General features: G+C 31.4%; 1 protein-coding gene across 1 annotated transcript in view; it reads left to right on the forward strand.

Annotated features, from left to right (window-relative positions):
- Window positions 1-18,121, forward strand: part of LOC143241029 (DNA replication licensing factor mcm4-A-like) — a 53,137-nt gene that overhangs the window by 24,130 nt on the left and 10,886 nt on the right. The window contains 6 exon segments of the mRNA XM_076484451.1: window positions 3,719-3,865; window positions 6,250-6,341; window positions 6,751-6,853; window positions 7,139-7,315; window positions 11,478-11,571; window positions 12,310-12,464. Of these exon segments, the coding sequence (XP_076340566.1) occupies window positions 3,719-3,865; window positions 6,250-6,341; window positions 6,751-6,853; window positions 7,139-7,315; window positions 11,478-11,571; window positions 12,310-12,464 (768 nt within the window).

Genomic DNA, 18,121 nt, shown 5'->3' on the forward strand with positions numbered 1-18,121 from the left:
AATGGTCTATGGCTCTGCCAGACCCTTGGCCTTAAAGATGCTGGACCCCATTCATCACCAAGGACTTCGACTCTGCACTGGGCCTTTCCGTACCTCTCCAGTTCAAAGTATATACATTGAATCTCATGAACCTTCTCTACACCTTCGCCGTTTGCAACTATCTTTACAATATACTTCGAAACTTCATTCCTTACCAAAGCATCCCACCTGGAAATGTGTTTTCCTTCCTCGGTGGGCAGTACTCTTTCAGAACAGACGATCTGTCATTGCTCCGTTTGGCCTTCGCATCCGGGAGCAATTGGATGAATTGGGTCTGTCCTTGGATAACATTGCAGATTCCACAGATCGGCCCATCCCACCATGGCTTATTACAGCCCCCAAATGTGACCTTTTTTTCAGTCACCTAGAAAAGGCAGATACTCCAGATTGGAAGTACCGTCTTTTATTCAATGAATATCTTTCAAACAATCATTCAGTTCCCATTTATACAGATGGTTTCAAATCAGGTAATTCAGTGGGCTCTGCGCGCAACTACTGACCCATAGCAAACCATAGCAGTTGGAGTACTTTTCAGCTGATTATACTATTCTGATTCGCTTAGTTCTATACTTGCCTTGGAATCGCTACACGTTAGCTCACATCCTATTCTCGCTGATATTCGAAATCGACTGGCCCATTTCTCATTAGCAGCTACTTCAATCCAGTTTTTCTGGATACCAGGCCATGTTGGTATTCGCGGGAACGAGCTTGCAGACATGGCAGCTAAATATGTCTGCTTCAGCACCATCACTCCTATGCCTATTCCGTACATGGACTATGGTGTTGTCTTCAAGGCTCGGCTCCGTGTCAGCTGGCAGTCCACTTGGAATGAGCAACGTGACAACAAACTTTTTCAAATCAAACCCAAAATTGGACTTTGGCCATCTAGCTTCCGTAAAGTTCGGAAGGAGGAAGTTGTTCTCACTAGGCTACGTATTGGTCACAGTTTTTTAACTCATCATTTTCTTTTATCTGGAACTGATGCACGAATGTGTAGTTTGTGTAACACTCAAATCACTAACAGCCACGTTTTACTTTCTTGCCATCGTTACAATTCTCAACGACGGCAATATTTTAAACATTTTTTCCCAGGGTCAATCTGTAACATTGGACAGAGTTATTGGTGATGGTGACTCTGTCCACCTTGATAATGTTTTAATTTTTAATGGCCATTAACCTTTTAATCTCATTTAAGTGTTGCATATTTATTCATTACACCTTTTAATTGTGGTTCTTTTTTACAGTTTTAATCTCTCTCCTTCAATTTGACATTGGACAATGGCCAGAACATTAAATAACTCGACACCAGGACTGGAAAGGCCAACTTCAGGTGACTAACGCTCCTGTTTGAACTACTTGTTAGTCATCCTGGCGAGTTGTTATTATACTTTTGCTGCATATCATTTCACACTTTTACTACTTTACTTTTAGTACTGGCCATATTGACTCATAACCCGAACCAGGACTGGAAAGACCAACTTCAGGTGACTGACGGTGGTTTTTATACTTACCTGTTAGTCTTCCTGGCGGGTTACAATCATTGCCATTCTGCTACAGGTAGTTCTTTACAACTTTGTTGACTGGATGTCAGCATTGGTTTTTACGCCATTTTCTGTTTTAATTGCCATTTTGCTTTTATCTTCAATTACTTTTACAAATTTTACTCCATTTACTTGACTTTATCTTTTACTGGACATTTGGCTACTCATTATTACGATTTTATGGAGTGTCTTTTAAAACTTTTATTCTTTTACATTTTGATAATAGCTGCTATGACACATAACCTGGAACCAGGACTGGAAAGGCCAACTTCAGGTGATTGACGGTGGTTCTTGAACTTACCTGTTAGTCTTCCTGGCGGGTTATGATCATTAACATTTTGCTAGATTAAATATTTTAGAACTTTGAAGACTGGATGTCACCATTGGTTTTTACACCATTTTCTGTTTTAATTGCTGTTTTGTTTTTACCTTCATTTACTTTTACAAATTTTACTCCATTTACTTGACTTTATCTTTTTACTGGACATTTGGCTACTCATTATTACGATTTTGCGGAGTGTCTTTTAAAACTTTTATTCTTTTACATTTTGATAATAGCTGCTATGACACATAACCCTAAACCAGGACTGGAAAGGCCAACTTCAGGTGATTGACGGTGGTTCTTGAACTTACCTGTTAATCTTCCTGGCGGGTTATGATCATTACCTTTTTGCTACAACCCACTGTTTGATCCTGTTGTTACCATCAAACTGACTAGTACACCCAGGTGTCTGCATCTACAGTTCTATCCTGTGTCTAACTTTTCCCATTTCTTTCAAGGTTCTCACTGTGGAGGCTGTCATGATCTGATATATTACATCCATTTATTCAGAAGCTTAAGTTTACAGTATAGTGGTTATGCTTTCTTTTACATGGCATTGAGGTGTAATTTCTAATATTGGTATATATATCTGTGTCAATTTATGCATAATCTGTATATTGACAATGTTGTTTTGAGAGGAGGCTGACTTTGACATGGCTTTGAATCCCTTCCTTTTCACTGTACCACCCAGGAATTCTCTCTATATTTCTGTACCCATCATCTCACAGTATACTGGTTGAGTGTAATTCTTTTAGATATCTACTTTGTCAAAAGTTCTTTTTCTTATTTCTCAAAGAAATATTGACTGCTTTTTCCCATTCAGTTAATTTACAACTCTTGGCCACGCAAGCATTAAACACATATCACAGCAGATAGGCTTCTAAACTGACTCTCAGTAAGAACATCTATTTAGAACCAGAAAATGGCTGATACAGTATCTGGACAGCCTGTAAAAATACTGATGTAATAATTAGGTAGTATTACATCATCTGTGACACATGTGGATTATGGCCTCAAAACAGATGTTAAATCTTAAGTAAAGCATGAAAACATTTGGTGATGCAACAAAGTTTTCTACCACTGTATGTATACTTTCTCTCTTGCACAATCATACATGTATATGTATATTCTCCTGAGACCAAGAAAATTAAGATTTAAGCTAATCAAATAATATTATTTTATTATCATATATAAAAGTTAGTGTTTATTAAACAAAAGAATGTTTATAAATTGCAACAGATTTTAGTAACATACATTCATGGATATTTTAAATGAATTGTAAGCTTTTTTCACGTACAAGTGACAGGTCATGATGGTGGGATCTTAAAGAATATTCTTCTCCATCTGATTTTTGAAGCTTACCTAAAAGTTCTTGTGTAACAGTGTTTTTGTATTCAAAATAAATATGATTGTTCCTTTAAATCTTGTTTGTGTGATTATTAATAATCTCTTGACCTTTATTAAACTCGGTTAAGCTCTTCCTTTTACGTTGTCGTAGGCAGATTATTGAATAAAATGAAAGTCATTAGAATAAAGTTCATGTATGATCACTAAAGTAAAGATTTACATTTCATGAAAACAATGAGTTCACACATTTTTGCACATAAAATTTGAAAATTATACAGCACAAATATTTTGAATCCACTTGAATCTACAGAAATGTTTGATTTATAATGTCAATCATTGAGCAGTTTTATGAATTAGGTTAAGTTACTGTTGAATGACTTCCACATTCAGAATTACATGAGTATTCTGTAGTTTTACTTGCATCCAGACCAAGATTCTTTCAGTTACAAAAATGTATTGTTGGTTGTAGTGTTACAGTGACTGGGATCTATCGAGCCACTGCTGTTCGTGTGAATCCACGACAGAGGAATGTTAAGTCTGTGTATAGAACCCATATTGATGTAGTCCACTTCCGTAAGGTTGACACAAAAAGACTTTATGAAGATACAGAAGATGGGTAAATGTTGAACTTAATTATTTTGAATTTTGCATTATTTAATATTTCTAAAATGTGTAATTATTGTGTATGTGGATGTGTGTATTCAAAGAGGAGAAAGCAAAGTCTATCAAGGAAAAACAAATAGAAGTAAAATCCAAGTAGTATTTGAAAACATAAAACTTACAGAATATTGATTCTGATAAAAGACTTGGCACACATGACAACACGGAAGAGGTACAATGTATATGGAGAAAAAAAAACAGACCAAAAACTCAAACATTTTTGAATAATTAATTCTTTATTCTCCTGAAAAACAACAGCAAACTATTCAAAAGCATTTAAGTTTTGGTTGGTTTATTATTATTATTTTATTTGTTTACTTTTAATTATTTTGAAACTCATAACTTTAGAAAATATAGAAAGAAGACATGAGTAGTGAAGTTATGTGCAGTTAAACCAAGAAGTAAATTAGAGGTTATAATCAAGACAATGAGTTTGTTACCAATTAACTGTAAGGAAAGCATGTTTACACATAAAATAATACAAACTAGAAGTAAAATAATAATGTTATCACAGTTTAGGATAAACAAAATATGGGTTGTTTATAATTGTACTAATTAGAATAATTGTGATTGAAAGAATGTCTAGATAAGATAGTGTTTCATGATTGCAAGGTTTTTTTTTAATGATTTGAAGATGGTAAAGTTGTTAATTAATGATAATGACCTGTGATTCCTCCATGTGATTACACTTCTGATGAGAGTTTGAGATAAGCAAAGGCTATTTTTAATGTGCTCATTAACGAATGTTTAAGTGGTATTTAGTTTTTGTTTGTCAGTATATGTAATTTTTAGTCTCTATGTGACCCAAGGTTGAAGGAGTCTTAATTATTGGTTCCTATATTAAAACAAAGAGATCTTGTATTCAGAAGTTGTGCCTAGAGGTATGTCTGAATTGAATCTGGGGAAAAAAGATTTTTTATATCTCTAGAAGTATTTTTTTTATTAATTGTAAAACTTTAAGAACCTCTCAGTGGAAGACATATAGAGAAGAATTTTCGAGGCAATGGATTGCTTGTTATGAGGATGTAATTTTTATTTCAAGGTTTATTAGAAAGTTTGATGATTACATATTTTGGTCTAAAAGGTTTTAGGTATAGTGGAAGAGCATAACTAACATTTACAGACTGTTAATAATGACCAAGATTTGTTTATATTGGAAAATAACTAGACTGAGGCCAGTAGTTTTTTATAATATGTATTTATAAAAAATAAATATATATCTAATTATTTTGATATCAAACAAGTGACCTGTTACAATTAAACTTCAAAATATATTCAAATTTGGAGTGCTGGGAATTTTTACACATGTTAAAAATTTAGAAATGTGATGTTAAGAACCAAGTGCACAGTTAGCTAAATATGAATGATCAGCACTTGTGTATTGTATAAAAGTTAATGATTAATTAAAATCAAAATTTATATTTAAACAAATTTATAAACTACATTGTAGTCATCAATGAATTCCACTTTACAAGTATGCAACATGTACAATGTTTAGACGGCCTCTGGGTTGTCTTCCTATATACAGGTATAGTGTATTTTTAAAGTAGAAGCTGTTGACTGTTTCATTAAAGTTTTTAAGATTGTGTAGGTGTGAAGTGTTTATTTCAATTACTTGTTACATTTTAGACAGTTGTCAACAATATATGTTCATTGAGACAGTAACCTGTTGACCAAGTACGTCTGTTGGTTAATGGAAGACATTGTTAAAGATAAGATAAAAGTTTTCTAAACTTATGGTGCAAAGCATTGTGTATTGGGAAGAGGTGGTAGATAATTGTTTCTAAAGTTTCATTCAGGAAAATCTTCATAAAGCCTTATTTGCTACCTAAACTAGCTGTAATGTATCAAGTCATGGAATTTTTTTAAATCTTAAGCCAACACAAAAGAGTCATTAATGTTAAAAATAAAGGGTAAGAACAAAAGGAATAGGCCTCACTAGCTTTTAAGTAGAGGATCCAACAGATGAAGTTATAGGTCAATATGAATTTTTGGTGAGAATGTCACCTCACGGACATATTTATTCATGGATAGCTTTTGATATCCTAATATAATATTCCTTTTCTTATGGATATTTTCAAGCAGTTGTAAGAGATTCAAGATTGTTTTAAAACAGTTGTCAAAATAGTTTTATACCATGTGGTAAATATTGGTATATTTTTTCATAATACTGTGAAGAAACATTTTGATGTTAAGCAGACTAATTCTACTATCCCAAAATAATTTGTGCCTAGAGGTATGTCTGAATTGAATCTGAGAAAAAAGATTTGTTAGATATTAAACTCTTAAAATTTCTAAGTGATAAAGCTTGTTTTTTATGTTGAAGATTTCTTATTATAGAAAGGATAATCGATTTCCACCAGAGAGAATTGAGAAATTGAAGAGTTTGTCAAAACTTCCTGATATATATGAGAGGCTTGCTCGTGCACTTGGTATGTTATTGGCTTTTACTTGTTTTGGTGAAGAGTTCACATAAATAGTTTTTTGAATTTTTTCTATTTTTCACAATTTAAACGGTTAATGTGAAAAGAGCTTTATAGTAATATATGTTTATATTGAAGGAAAATAAATTCAAAATACCAGTTATTGTATAAATAAATACATTTTGTGCATGTGAAATACTTAAAGCAATACTTGGATGTGTTATTATCAGCATTAATTGTTTGGTTGTTTATATTAAATTTGTAGTTATCACTACAAATGTTCTGGTTCTAAAACAAAAGGGGGAGGAATCTATCAAATAACTATAAATTGAAATGTTTTAAACAAGATATGATCAAATGAAATAATTGTAAATTGAATAGAATAATTAATTGTTGGTTTTTGTGCGTGTGAGTATAGCTCCTGGAATATATGAAAATGAAGATATAAAGAAGGGAATTTTGCTTCAGTTGTTTAGTGGAACAAAAAAAGACTTTGCAAACACAGGCCGAGGACATTTTCGGTAAGCTATGAAATATTTTCATTTCACTGTGGAAATGGCTGGTATTGTAAACATGCCTTCAGATTGACAGTTTTGTTTCCTCTTTTTTACTATTGTGGCTCCCATTTAACTAGGAAACTTACAAGCATTTGTTTTAATATTTAATAGCATGTAAATGTAATAGTTTGAATTGAATTTTTTCAGAACATATTACAATTTTTTGTTATATTTAATCATATTTGAGAATATTCTGAAACCTTACGATTTTATTAGTGTTATTCCTCTAATGTTTTATTTTTTTTACAGAGCAGAAATCAACATCTTACTGTGTGGAGACCCAGGTACTAGTAAGTCACAGCTTCTTCAGTTTGTCTATAATCTTGTACCCAGAGGTCAGTACACTTCAGGTAAAGGTTCTAGTGCTGTTGGTTTGACTGCTTACATTACTAAAGACCCAGAAACCAGACAACTAGTACTCCAGACGTAAGTACAACACGTAACATAAAAGCTTTATTAGAAGGAATGTATCTGTTTTTTGAAAATCATTCGTAATACATTATCTGAAACATAGAGATACTGAGACAATCTTAATAAAATCTAAACTCGTACTATAGTAAAAGCAAGGGTTAAAATTTTGTCACCCTAGAAATACTAGAATACAAGAACAAATTACCATTTCAGGACTAGTTTTATTTAAGGCATGATGGAATTCCCTTGATATAACATAGAAATGCAGTAAACAAATTTTTGACATGGTGAAAGTATTGTTTAACATTAATCATACACACTGCAATACCTTTTAATATGGAAATGGCCACATCTCCATATTTTTTATTACATGCAATAGTAATTAATAAGAATAAAAAGAGATGAATCAAACATAATGTATATAATCTTACAATTTCTTTACATTGAAACCATGCTACAAAAAAAGCCTTCAACAAAGAGATTGTGGTTCAGTAGAACAGTCCCATTTTCTGTTGTTTTCCCACTGTTCTAAGAGAAGTTCTCGGGATGCAAAAAATATTTCAGTTTTGTGATAAAAATGTCTAACTGTCTGCCACATCCACAAATGAAACAGACTTACCTGACTTGCTCACAGTTGTAATACAAATTCTCTTGCTGCCAAACTTTCTTTAATGCTCCATCTGTGTGTGAGAAACCCAGATCTGTACGGTTTTTTAATTAGTAATACTGTAATAGATCTATAACAGTTGATGAATATGTGGTAGATGGGTGAACAAACATCAAAGAGTGTTCTATAAAATACTTTTATTATTGAAAATGCTTAAGTTATCATGGTGTCAAAGTCTTAAAAGAGTTTTTTCAGATACTTTGAAAGCACATTTCTTCTTGTCCTGTTTTGGATAAGAGGTTGAGTGCACTATTGGCAAACTTGTTTTTGATAGAACATGGTAGCAAATCAGACATTACAGATCACTTATTTGAAAAACAAATGCCAGAGTTAATATTTTTGAATATATTGTGGAATTGCACAACAAGTTTAAAGTACTTTTAAAAAAGTTAAATTGTTTCAGATTTGAAATAACTATTTCAAGATTAGTGGCAAGCACTGGACTGTTCCAGTTTTTTAACTTGAAAATGTGGTCACTCTAAACATAACACCTGGATTTAACATGTATTATATTATACAGAATGGCAAAATAACAGAGAAAACTAGAACTTATCATTTTATTTGACTACCTTGCATGTGAAACGTGTGTGTACAAAGTAAATGCTTAATAAACATTATAATATTACAAGAGTACAGAAATCTGTGGTATATTGATGTATCATCCTGATATGTTATGCTACTTTTGAAGATATTTGCCTAATTTGTTACATAGGCTTGTGTAATTGCTGAGTTGAATCTTTGTAGTTGGGTATATGACATCAATCCACTTTCATAATGCATAAAGCCTGCATTCTTCCACTATTGAAATTAAGATTAAATTTTACAGTAAGAAAATATCAATAATTTTTTTAAATATGTAGAAGAGGTGACTTCCAATTAGGAATGTGAATGTTTCTTCCACCCATTAGAATTTTCTTAAAAAGAGTCATACTACAGTTGCACCTCACTAATATGAACTCAGTTACAATGGGGGGAAAAAAAATTAAAACAAATAATACTAAAAAGTCTCTTTGGGAAATCATTGACAATACTGTAAATAATATTATTTTTTAAAACTAAGTTGCTTGCTACAAAATCAGGTTTACAGGCAAATTCTCTAATAAACCAATGTTTTGTTTTTCACATGTTAGAGCAAACATTTTCTTTTCTTTCACAAGTAGGAAAACTATTTGTGAGTTTATAATGTATAGTTATTGCAAAGTTCATACAAATTGATTGAAAAAAAAATCCTAAAGTTAGGAATAAAAAGTGTAAAATAGTGATGTTGTCATTTTAGATAAATTGGAGAAGTTTCACCAACAAAATGGCACTCGTGCATCATTTTCAAGGTGTAATAGATACCAAAATCCAAACAATGAAAACTCATTCCTGGGACTATTATGGTAACACGTCTAGCAGACTGTTTACAATCTTGAAAATGAAGCTTGATGTTTTGAAAATGTATGAACACAAAATTAAATCCAATCCAAAACGTTTCTGGTTCTCATTAATGAATGATGTTGAGGACACATTGCTAAAATGGTTTACTGATGGACTTTCAGTGATTATTTTACTCATTGGGCCCATTCTCCAAGCAAAACCAGAGCAATGGAACAAAATTGAATCATTGTGACTTCAAAACCAGCACTGGTAGGCTGGATTCAAGTCTTAACATGGCATCACCTTTAAATCTGTGTATGGCAAGGCTGCTGTTGTCAACAATGATGTGGATGATGATTATGTGTCTGTGTTGTTACCAGTAATTATTGAAGCCTGTGCCCCAAGAGATATTTTTAACACTGATAAAACTGGGTTATATTTTTTATTTTATACATAAGACTTTTTAACATTCAAGATTAAATTATGTTTGAGAGGAATGAAAAGCAAAGGAAGAATCACTGTGATGTTGTGCGTAATTACGGATGGATCATAAGAACTGACACAACATGTCATAAGGAAATGAAAACTGCAGGGTTTCAAGAATATGAACTCTACCTGTTTATTATCTGAAAAGTATGGATAGCTAGTGATTTTTTCAGTGATTGCATACACAAAGAAGATAAATTCAGATGTCAGGATACTTTGAATGTTCATTGACAATTGTAAATCAAACAAGTCGGCTGTAGACAATGTGGAGTTGATAAAAACTTGTGTTTTTGCTGTCAATTACAACATTAAAATTGCAGCTGATGGACTGGGAGTGATCTGAAATTTTAAGAGCTTCTACTGAAAATTGATTGTACAGAAAATGCTACTGTTTCTTGATTCTGGAGAAAATGTACCAATAATCAGTATTAAAGATGCAATCATTTTGCTACATTTATTGTGGTAGGGAGTTATCAAGTTGACCATTGCCAGCTACTTTTGTAAAGCATCATTTGCACATTTCAAAATACCAGTAGTCTCAGCACGGGAGAGATTGATGCTAGGATTTGTAATAATTCAGCAAAACTTCTGATAAGATCCATGATGAAGAAGATTTCTGTTTCTGGCAAAGCCTGTCTCGATGCCTCAAGTTGCTTAAGTTGTTAGTTTTGGGTTTTGTAGGTACAGACAATGAAGCTGAAGTTACCATCTGATGGTAATATTTTTTCTTCCATATTTGATGAGTTAGATAAAAACTACTGAAAACATCACAGTATTATTCACCATCATTGCTAGAGAAGTGTCTTCAACATCACAAGCCATGAATTGCCTAGTAAAGCTATGCAATTACTCTCCCAACATGTGAAAATGTTCAAACAACTATTTGTACACAACTGCTGCAGATTGAAGACACATTTCTTAGCTGTGTTCAAGTTGCTATCAAACCAAGTTTACAGGCTTTAATAAACAAGATTTTATCTTTTCAAGTACAGTGACATAATTATCTCTTGACATATTAATGATGTAAATTATCCTCTTTAGTTAGAAATAAAAAAAAAAGACTGAAAGCTTAATTTTGTGTTGCATATATTTTAGCAAAATGTGTGAAAAATAATTTAGGGGCAGCATTGTAATTATGGAAGCTTTTTTTTTTTTTTATAAAAGCTCCCTGAAGTGGCTGATTGGCTCCAACAAACATCTGTTATAGTGAATAATTTTGCTGGGTGCCTTGGCTTTTTATTATAACAAGATTTGATGGTATTTATGTTAAGCCTTATTTGTAACAGTGTGGTTGTGTTCAGTATATTCAAGAATGAAGGTTATTTCTTGCATTTTTTTTAAAATTTAGTTTACCTAGGATTGATCATTATTTGTTATACAATTAAAATGTAATATATACAGGGTTTATTATTGTTTATTGTACCATTTGAATTTACTATATCCTAGATTGATGTTAATTTGTTGCATCACTAACCTTAGTATATCCAGGATTAGTTATTGCTCATTTTTAGGGCAATGAAACTGAAAGTCTTGAAGCATAGAAAGAGATCTTTAAAAGATTTTAAATGTCTGTTGAATGTCTTGTACTTAAGTAAATGATGTGTTCATTGAAACTATCATAATTATTTTACTGAAAAGAAAATATAACTTATAAATATATTTCAGAGGTGCTTTGGTTTTGAGTGACAATGGAATCTGTTGCATTGATGAATTTGACAAAATGAGTGAAAGTTCTCGATCAGTTCTTCACGAAGTGATGGTAAGCTAATTTTTATATTTGAGTTTGTTCACTCTGTGAAATGAAATAGCATCTTTACATATCAGTACTGATTCACATCTTTAACACTTTTAGGTGATATACAGGTTTAGTACATCACTTACCTCATGACATTTGATACATGTGAGCTAGATTGCATGGGAGCCTAATGATACCCATTATCACTGTTAATTGTGTAAAACTTTTAATTTGTTGTATTTAAATTTACTATTTTAACTGAAGTCTAAACATGCTGCTTTGTGCTTGCTGCCTTGCATTTACATCCACTAAGAGCTGCCAGTGTAGAAAAATGTTGAAGCTCACCAGTTTAACTTTCTCAATACAGGGTCAATCAGTTTGACCAACCATCTGATTTTCTATTTGATAGCTCTGTAACCAAACAAAATTGAAGGCTATAAAAATTGTTTATTTGAGCATTTATGATTTTATTTTGAGTAATTTAGTTTAATTTTTTACTGTTTGAGGGATTATGGATAAAATGGAAGATGCCTTGGAAAAATGTTGCACCATGGAAAATTCAGGATTTTTTTAAAATAATGCATTGTAGAATGTTGAAGATAACTGTTTAATAAACACTGTCTGGTAAAACTAGAACTAATCTTTGGAAATTGTCAGACTAGAAAGTTTTAAGCTATTTTGGATAATAGTATAAATTCAGTTTGTAATGAATGTTACTTGTGAAAAGATAAGATTAATGCTAAAACTTGATCACTTACATAGGAGCAACAAACATTATCAATTGCAAAAGCTGGGATCATCTGTCAGTTGAATGCTCGAACATCTGTCCTAGCTGCAGCTAACCCTGTGGAATCTCAGTGGAATAAAAACAAAACAATAATCGAAAACATTCAACTTCCTCATACGCTACTGTCAAGGTTTGTTCCATACTTTTTATATTGTTTTATTTTTCGTAGAACTTGTAGTGTATTTCACATAATTCATTTCTACATGTGTATTTGTCTTGTGTAAGTATGAAACTAGCATTTATGCCTTTCTAATTGGGAGGGGGGGATTGTTTAATTGTGTGAAAAATGTTTTGATTAATAGCAGTGTTTCTGTAATATTTTCCCTAAAAATTAACATTATGTTTTATGACTTTCACAGTCTGTTCTTATAATGGCAATATTGGTTGTGTTATTATTGACTCTTACCCATTTTAAAGTACATGTCCTGATCTTCTAGGGAATTGTCTTCAGAATAATATTAAATAACTATTTATGTCAATGAAATTGACATCAAAACGTAGTTTACAATTGAAATTTTAATATATGTTTTTTAAGTTTTTAATTAAAAAGCAATTATTACTCAGTTTGTATTTTGTTAGGTCTGCCATACAATGTATATTGTGGTAAACAAATTAGAAACTCAAATTTGATATGTGGACAAAGTAAATATAAAAACCTTCCATTTTGATTTGTTGATATATCAATATATTCAGCAATCATGCTGGAGTGGGTTCTCCCATTACTCTCATCTTTTCAAAACCTTTTATCAAGTTCCATCTACTTTTCTTGAGTGTATGTTTATGACTTATAGTAAAAGCAGTTCCCTTCTTCATAATTCTTACAATTAAATGGCTTGAAGGAGAAAGTAATTATTTTGTCCAAACTGTTAAAGTGAGACAAATGAGTCACTGTTCTGAATATTAATGGAATGTTTTGTAACCCACATATAACTTATTTAGAGATCCAGGTAAATTACAGGGGTTTTATGTGCACTAATATAATAACTTGATAATTTTTTTGGTTTTATAAAATGCATATTTGAAGCCTACAAAATTACTCTTCACCCTCCACTCAGAAAATAAACAAAAATTACGGTGAGATTTAACATACATGATGTAAAAGCACTACATTTTGTTATACTGTAAGTTCTCAATTTTCATTTTTTGATGTCATTTTATTTATTGTTCTAAGTTTCAAGAAAAGTAACTAAAATTTAAAAACTATGAGTAAATAGGAAGTTGGGAGTTAAAACTGTATAAAAATGTTTGAGGTAGTTTGTGGGGTTCTGTTAAATTTAATTTAATATCTTTTTGTAAGAGTAAGGTTGGAAGTTTAATTAGTAGAATTAGGTTGGCTTTATTTTTACCTTAAAATTAAAAAAAAAGTCTTCTCACAACTGGCAATAGACAGTGGAAGGTAATAGAAGCTGAGACATTGTAGGTATAAGCACTTATCTTCATACCCTATTTGGTGATCATGACTTTTCATGATAGCTGACTAGAGTGGCATTGGCATTTAGATTTTGTCTGATAAGTGAGATATACTCAATGCATTTGGGTGCTATTACCTCACATTATCCATTATGTCAATTAAAATATGTCATGAGCTTCTAGGGAGTTATGTTCAAAATGGTATTGAATAACTATTATAACAGACATGGTGCATAATGTATAGTAGTGAAACTGTAACTGTATTTTGTAAAATTGGCATACAAAATTTTTCATGCACCTATGCTACTGAATTCCAAAGGATACTTCTGAAGGACAATTAGCACTCAAACATCTGTGATGCTTATTGGAGTGGCTGAAAACTGTACATGAACGTGTTACAGATTCCAAGTGCAGTAAAACTTATTACTCTAGAGAATTCTCATTATAAGCACTGTAGAATACATAATCCATAAAATTCCCCCATTGTGTTATTGGAACAGGAGGAAAGTTGATTTATTTCATTGCTTGTGCTTTATTTGTTGCTCTCAGGAGTATCATGTCATGGTGTCATGCAAACAGTCAAATGAAACAAGTGGTGAATTATTGCTTTATTTTCAGCAGGTTTGTACATCATTTGTCAGAAGGAAAATAAACACAGAAAAAATGTATGTAAAATGTTTAGCAGTTTAAACTGTCGAGAGAAGCACTTTGAAACATCATGACAAATAACAAAAAAAAGACATTTAAAAGACATCACTGAAAAAAAAGACATATTCTATTTCTGATTTTACGACTTTTTATTATACTTTAATTTGTGGACTGGCTGAAAAGTCAAATGTATCATTAACATGAAGGTTATTAGATAAAATAAGTAGATAAAATATATAGTTTTACAGAAAACAAATGATTGAAATGTATTTACAGGTATAGAGATTATGTAAGTGAAATTAGACATTTTTGAAAGAAAGAAAAGTATTTTTAATGTTAACATGAAAAAAATCACTGCATTTGCAGAGATGCCAACCATTATGATTTGAGAGTAGTAATTACAATTTTGGTGTATACATTATGACTGTACACTCATACAGACAAATATTACAACTTGTTGCAACTCCCAAATTATTATATATTATATAGGCCTATACAATAAAGTGATAAATTGTTCCCCAAGGGCTTGAAAGGGGTGAAAAGAAAATTTCTAGTGAGATACAAATAAATTTTGATAATAAATAAAAGACATAGTCCAAATAGCTACTTGCGATAATCATGTTTGTGCTTGAAATAATAAAATATATTTGTATCTCCGACGTCTACCATCATGTAAATGGATATTTCTTGTTTTCTAAGTGGCATAGAAACACCAATGAGATCATTCACAAGTTGGAAAAAAGAGGCCTCGTTCACCAGATTGTCTTGTTTCTGGCAAATCTAAAAGGACTAAAACTGTGAATCAAAAATTTAGGAAAGAGTATAGTGCAAAATATCCAGTCATTGCATCAAAAGTCAGTGATAGCCATGCGTTTTGTACAGTTTGTCACATCGATTTTTCTGTGGTGCATGGCGGGATAAACTATTGTTCCAGACATACAAAATCGGCATCTCACCAACAAAAGGCTGAGGCGAAGACAAAAAGGATGCAGATAACGATATTTATGAATAAGAATTTAGAATATGAAATCATAAATGCAGAAGTGATGTTCATGCAATTTGTCATTGCTCATAATTTACCCCCAGCTTTAGCCAATCATGCAGGACATCTATTCAGAAAAATGTTCCCAGACTCTGATATATCAAAAAATTATGGCTGTGCTAGAACCAAAACTACAGCCATTGTACAAATGTGTACATAAACATGATATAAACTAGTCCTTACACAAATGCTTTGTCTGCTTACTGTTTGTGCATGTTCAATGTTGTTTTACCAGTATGTTTGTTACTCTGAACTAAATAAAAGACAATTTCAAAATAATTTTTTAAAATTTATTTATTAAATACACAAAACACAGTCATAAATGAACAATCTATAGCAGTAATAAATAATAATAGTTATAATAATAATAAACAGCTTAGAGACATTGGTCAGGCCTAGTAGCCGCAAATGATAATGGGCTCTGTCTACAATTATTACACTCAGTCATTTGAAATAGTTGGCATCTCTGCATTTGAAGTAGTTAGACAAAAACCAGTATATTCACAAATAAATCTTCAACAAAAATCCATTATCAAAACACCAAATGTTTTGTGTACAAAGTATATCTGATGTTTATCAAAAGTCTACCAAATTTGTGTATCTTTACAAAGTGAATAATCTGCAAACTATAATGAATGTACAAGCTGGTGACAAAATCAATGTTAGTCAGTTCGACCAACCATGTTTTTTGAAAGTTAAACAACAAATTAACGAGTTACATAAAAACCTAGAAGAAGCTATAATTATGTAGTATGATGCTTTAAAATTATTTACAACAATTGGATCTTTTGCATGGCCCCTTAAAATTAAAAGTTTGATTGCACATAAGTTCATCTAAGGTTTTTTAACCAAGAACAACTTGATACAAACCACGAATGGACATAAACAAGTTTATGAAAACTCGTCAGTCAGATATAATCTGCAAAAATCATCACTATGAATATCAGTGTATTCAGAGTGAATTCATTTTCATCAATAAGAATGCTCAAGCATTTTGTATCAGTGTAATAGAATTAATATATAAAATTTGAAAAGCAGATTTGATCATTTGAATTTTTATAAATATGACAACTGTTTTTGCTCAGAATGTTAATTTTCATGTGTGACACCTAGCCTGCACTAAGGATCATACATTTGTACAAGTTCTTTTCTTGTCAATATTTTCAAAAAACAGGCAGGTAAAAATTGCAAACTTGCAACGTTTATGGAGAATTTTCCTTACTGCATGTACTTTGTTTGTAAATGTATGCATGTTGGGGGAATTAAGGCAAATACTTTTCATTTCAACTTTGCAAATTGCACTAGCCAAAATAAAAAAAAATCGTTCCAAAAACTGAACAAAAATAAGCTTGTTATTTTATTAACCTAAAGATGACCTGGGAAGATTGAAACATTGTTCTCTGCTTTATTAGTAAAAATTTTAATATCTATACCAATTATTCTCAGGTAAAAGAATAACAACAACAACATAAACAAGATTGGCAATAGAAAATTTCAGTCTTAAACAAAAAATACTGTATTACCTGCACACCAGTATACCTTACAGTTGCCATTTTTAAAACTAATTTAACAGATATATAACCTGAGAGTTATTTGCATGAAAATATGGTAATGAGAAGCCATGTAATATATCATCCTGAGAAATTCAAGGGAAAAGTTATTGTAGATTAGATCTCTAGCAAGTACAGTGTCTATTAGCTCTGTGCCTAGAGTGTTGTTATTGAGTGTTTGCTAACATATGGTCCATATGGCTGTGTTTTGCTGTGTTTGGAGCATTGTTTTTTAAGATTTCTTTTGTTTAGGGTATCAGTTTATGTAAAGAAATGTGACTGAGAATGCTTAACTGATGGTATTTTATACTATTGTGAAGAGTGTTTTGTTTTGAAACTAAAAGGAAAAAATACAGGTCATGACTGTAAGCATACAAATCATAATGTTATGAATAAAGTGTTCTGGGAAGCATTATTTTTAATTTCTCTGATGTCTGTTTTGTGTGTTTAGGAAACTCAGCAAATTACACCAATTCTGATTACCTAATTGATTATTGGTAAAACATTGCATAATATAAAATAAGTAAATGAGCACAGAGTAAGAATGGAAATAATAATACAGTTCTCATAATGGTCTCTCTCTGCAGTTTCCAATTCATTATTTAATTTCATCAAACACAGCAAGAAAGACCATCCATGGTGTGTATCTCTAAAACTTCTAAATAAATCTGAAGCATTTATTTTTAGTAAAACATTGTCTGTTATTTTCTATATCCTATCTCTGTACAAAGTTGGTCCATTTGACTGATCTTGTAATCACCAAAGAAATATCAAAATAAATTTAAATCACCCTTTTTTTTTCTTTTTAAAATGACTTCTAATTTGAATCTGAAACTACATTTATTTAACCTGAGTAGATTTAAAATGGAACAGTATACAGCTTTTTATACTTAATTTTATTGTTTTAATGCACTTTGGATCCATTACAAATTATAAATCACTTGGGGAATGTGGAGCTCATGTTATGCTATCAAATTGCATTACACATTATGCATAAGTTGCCCACATAATGTCTCATGAAACATTTTTATTATATTTATTTTACCTTAACTAACTTAAAGAGATGCCTATTTTTTACATTTTAGTAACTTTTATAATAATAGATGTAGAGTAAATATGAAAAACAAAAGATAAAGT

The sequence above is a fragment of the Tachypleus tridentatus genome, chromosome 13 (genome assembly GCF_004210375.1).
Source record: "Tachypleus tridentatus isolate NWPU-2018 chromosome 13, ASM421037v1, whole genome shotgun sequence".
Lineage (NCBI taxonomy): Eukaryota > Metazoa > Arthropoda > Merostomata > Xiphosura > Limulidae > Tachypleus > Tachypleus tridentatus.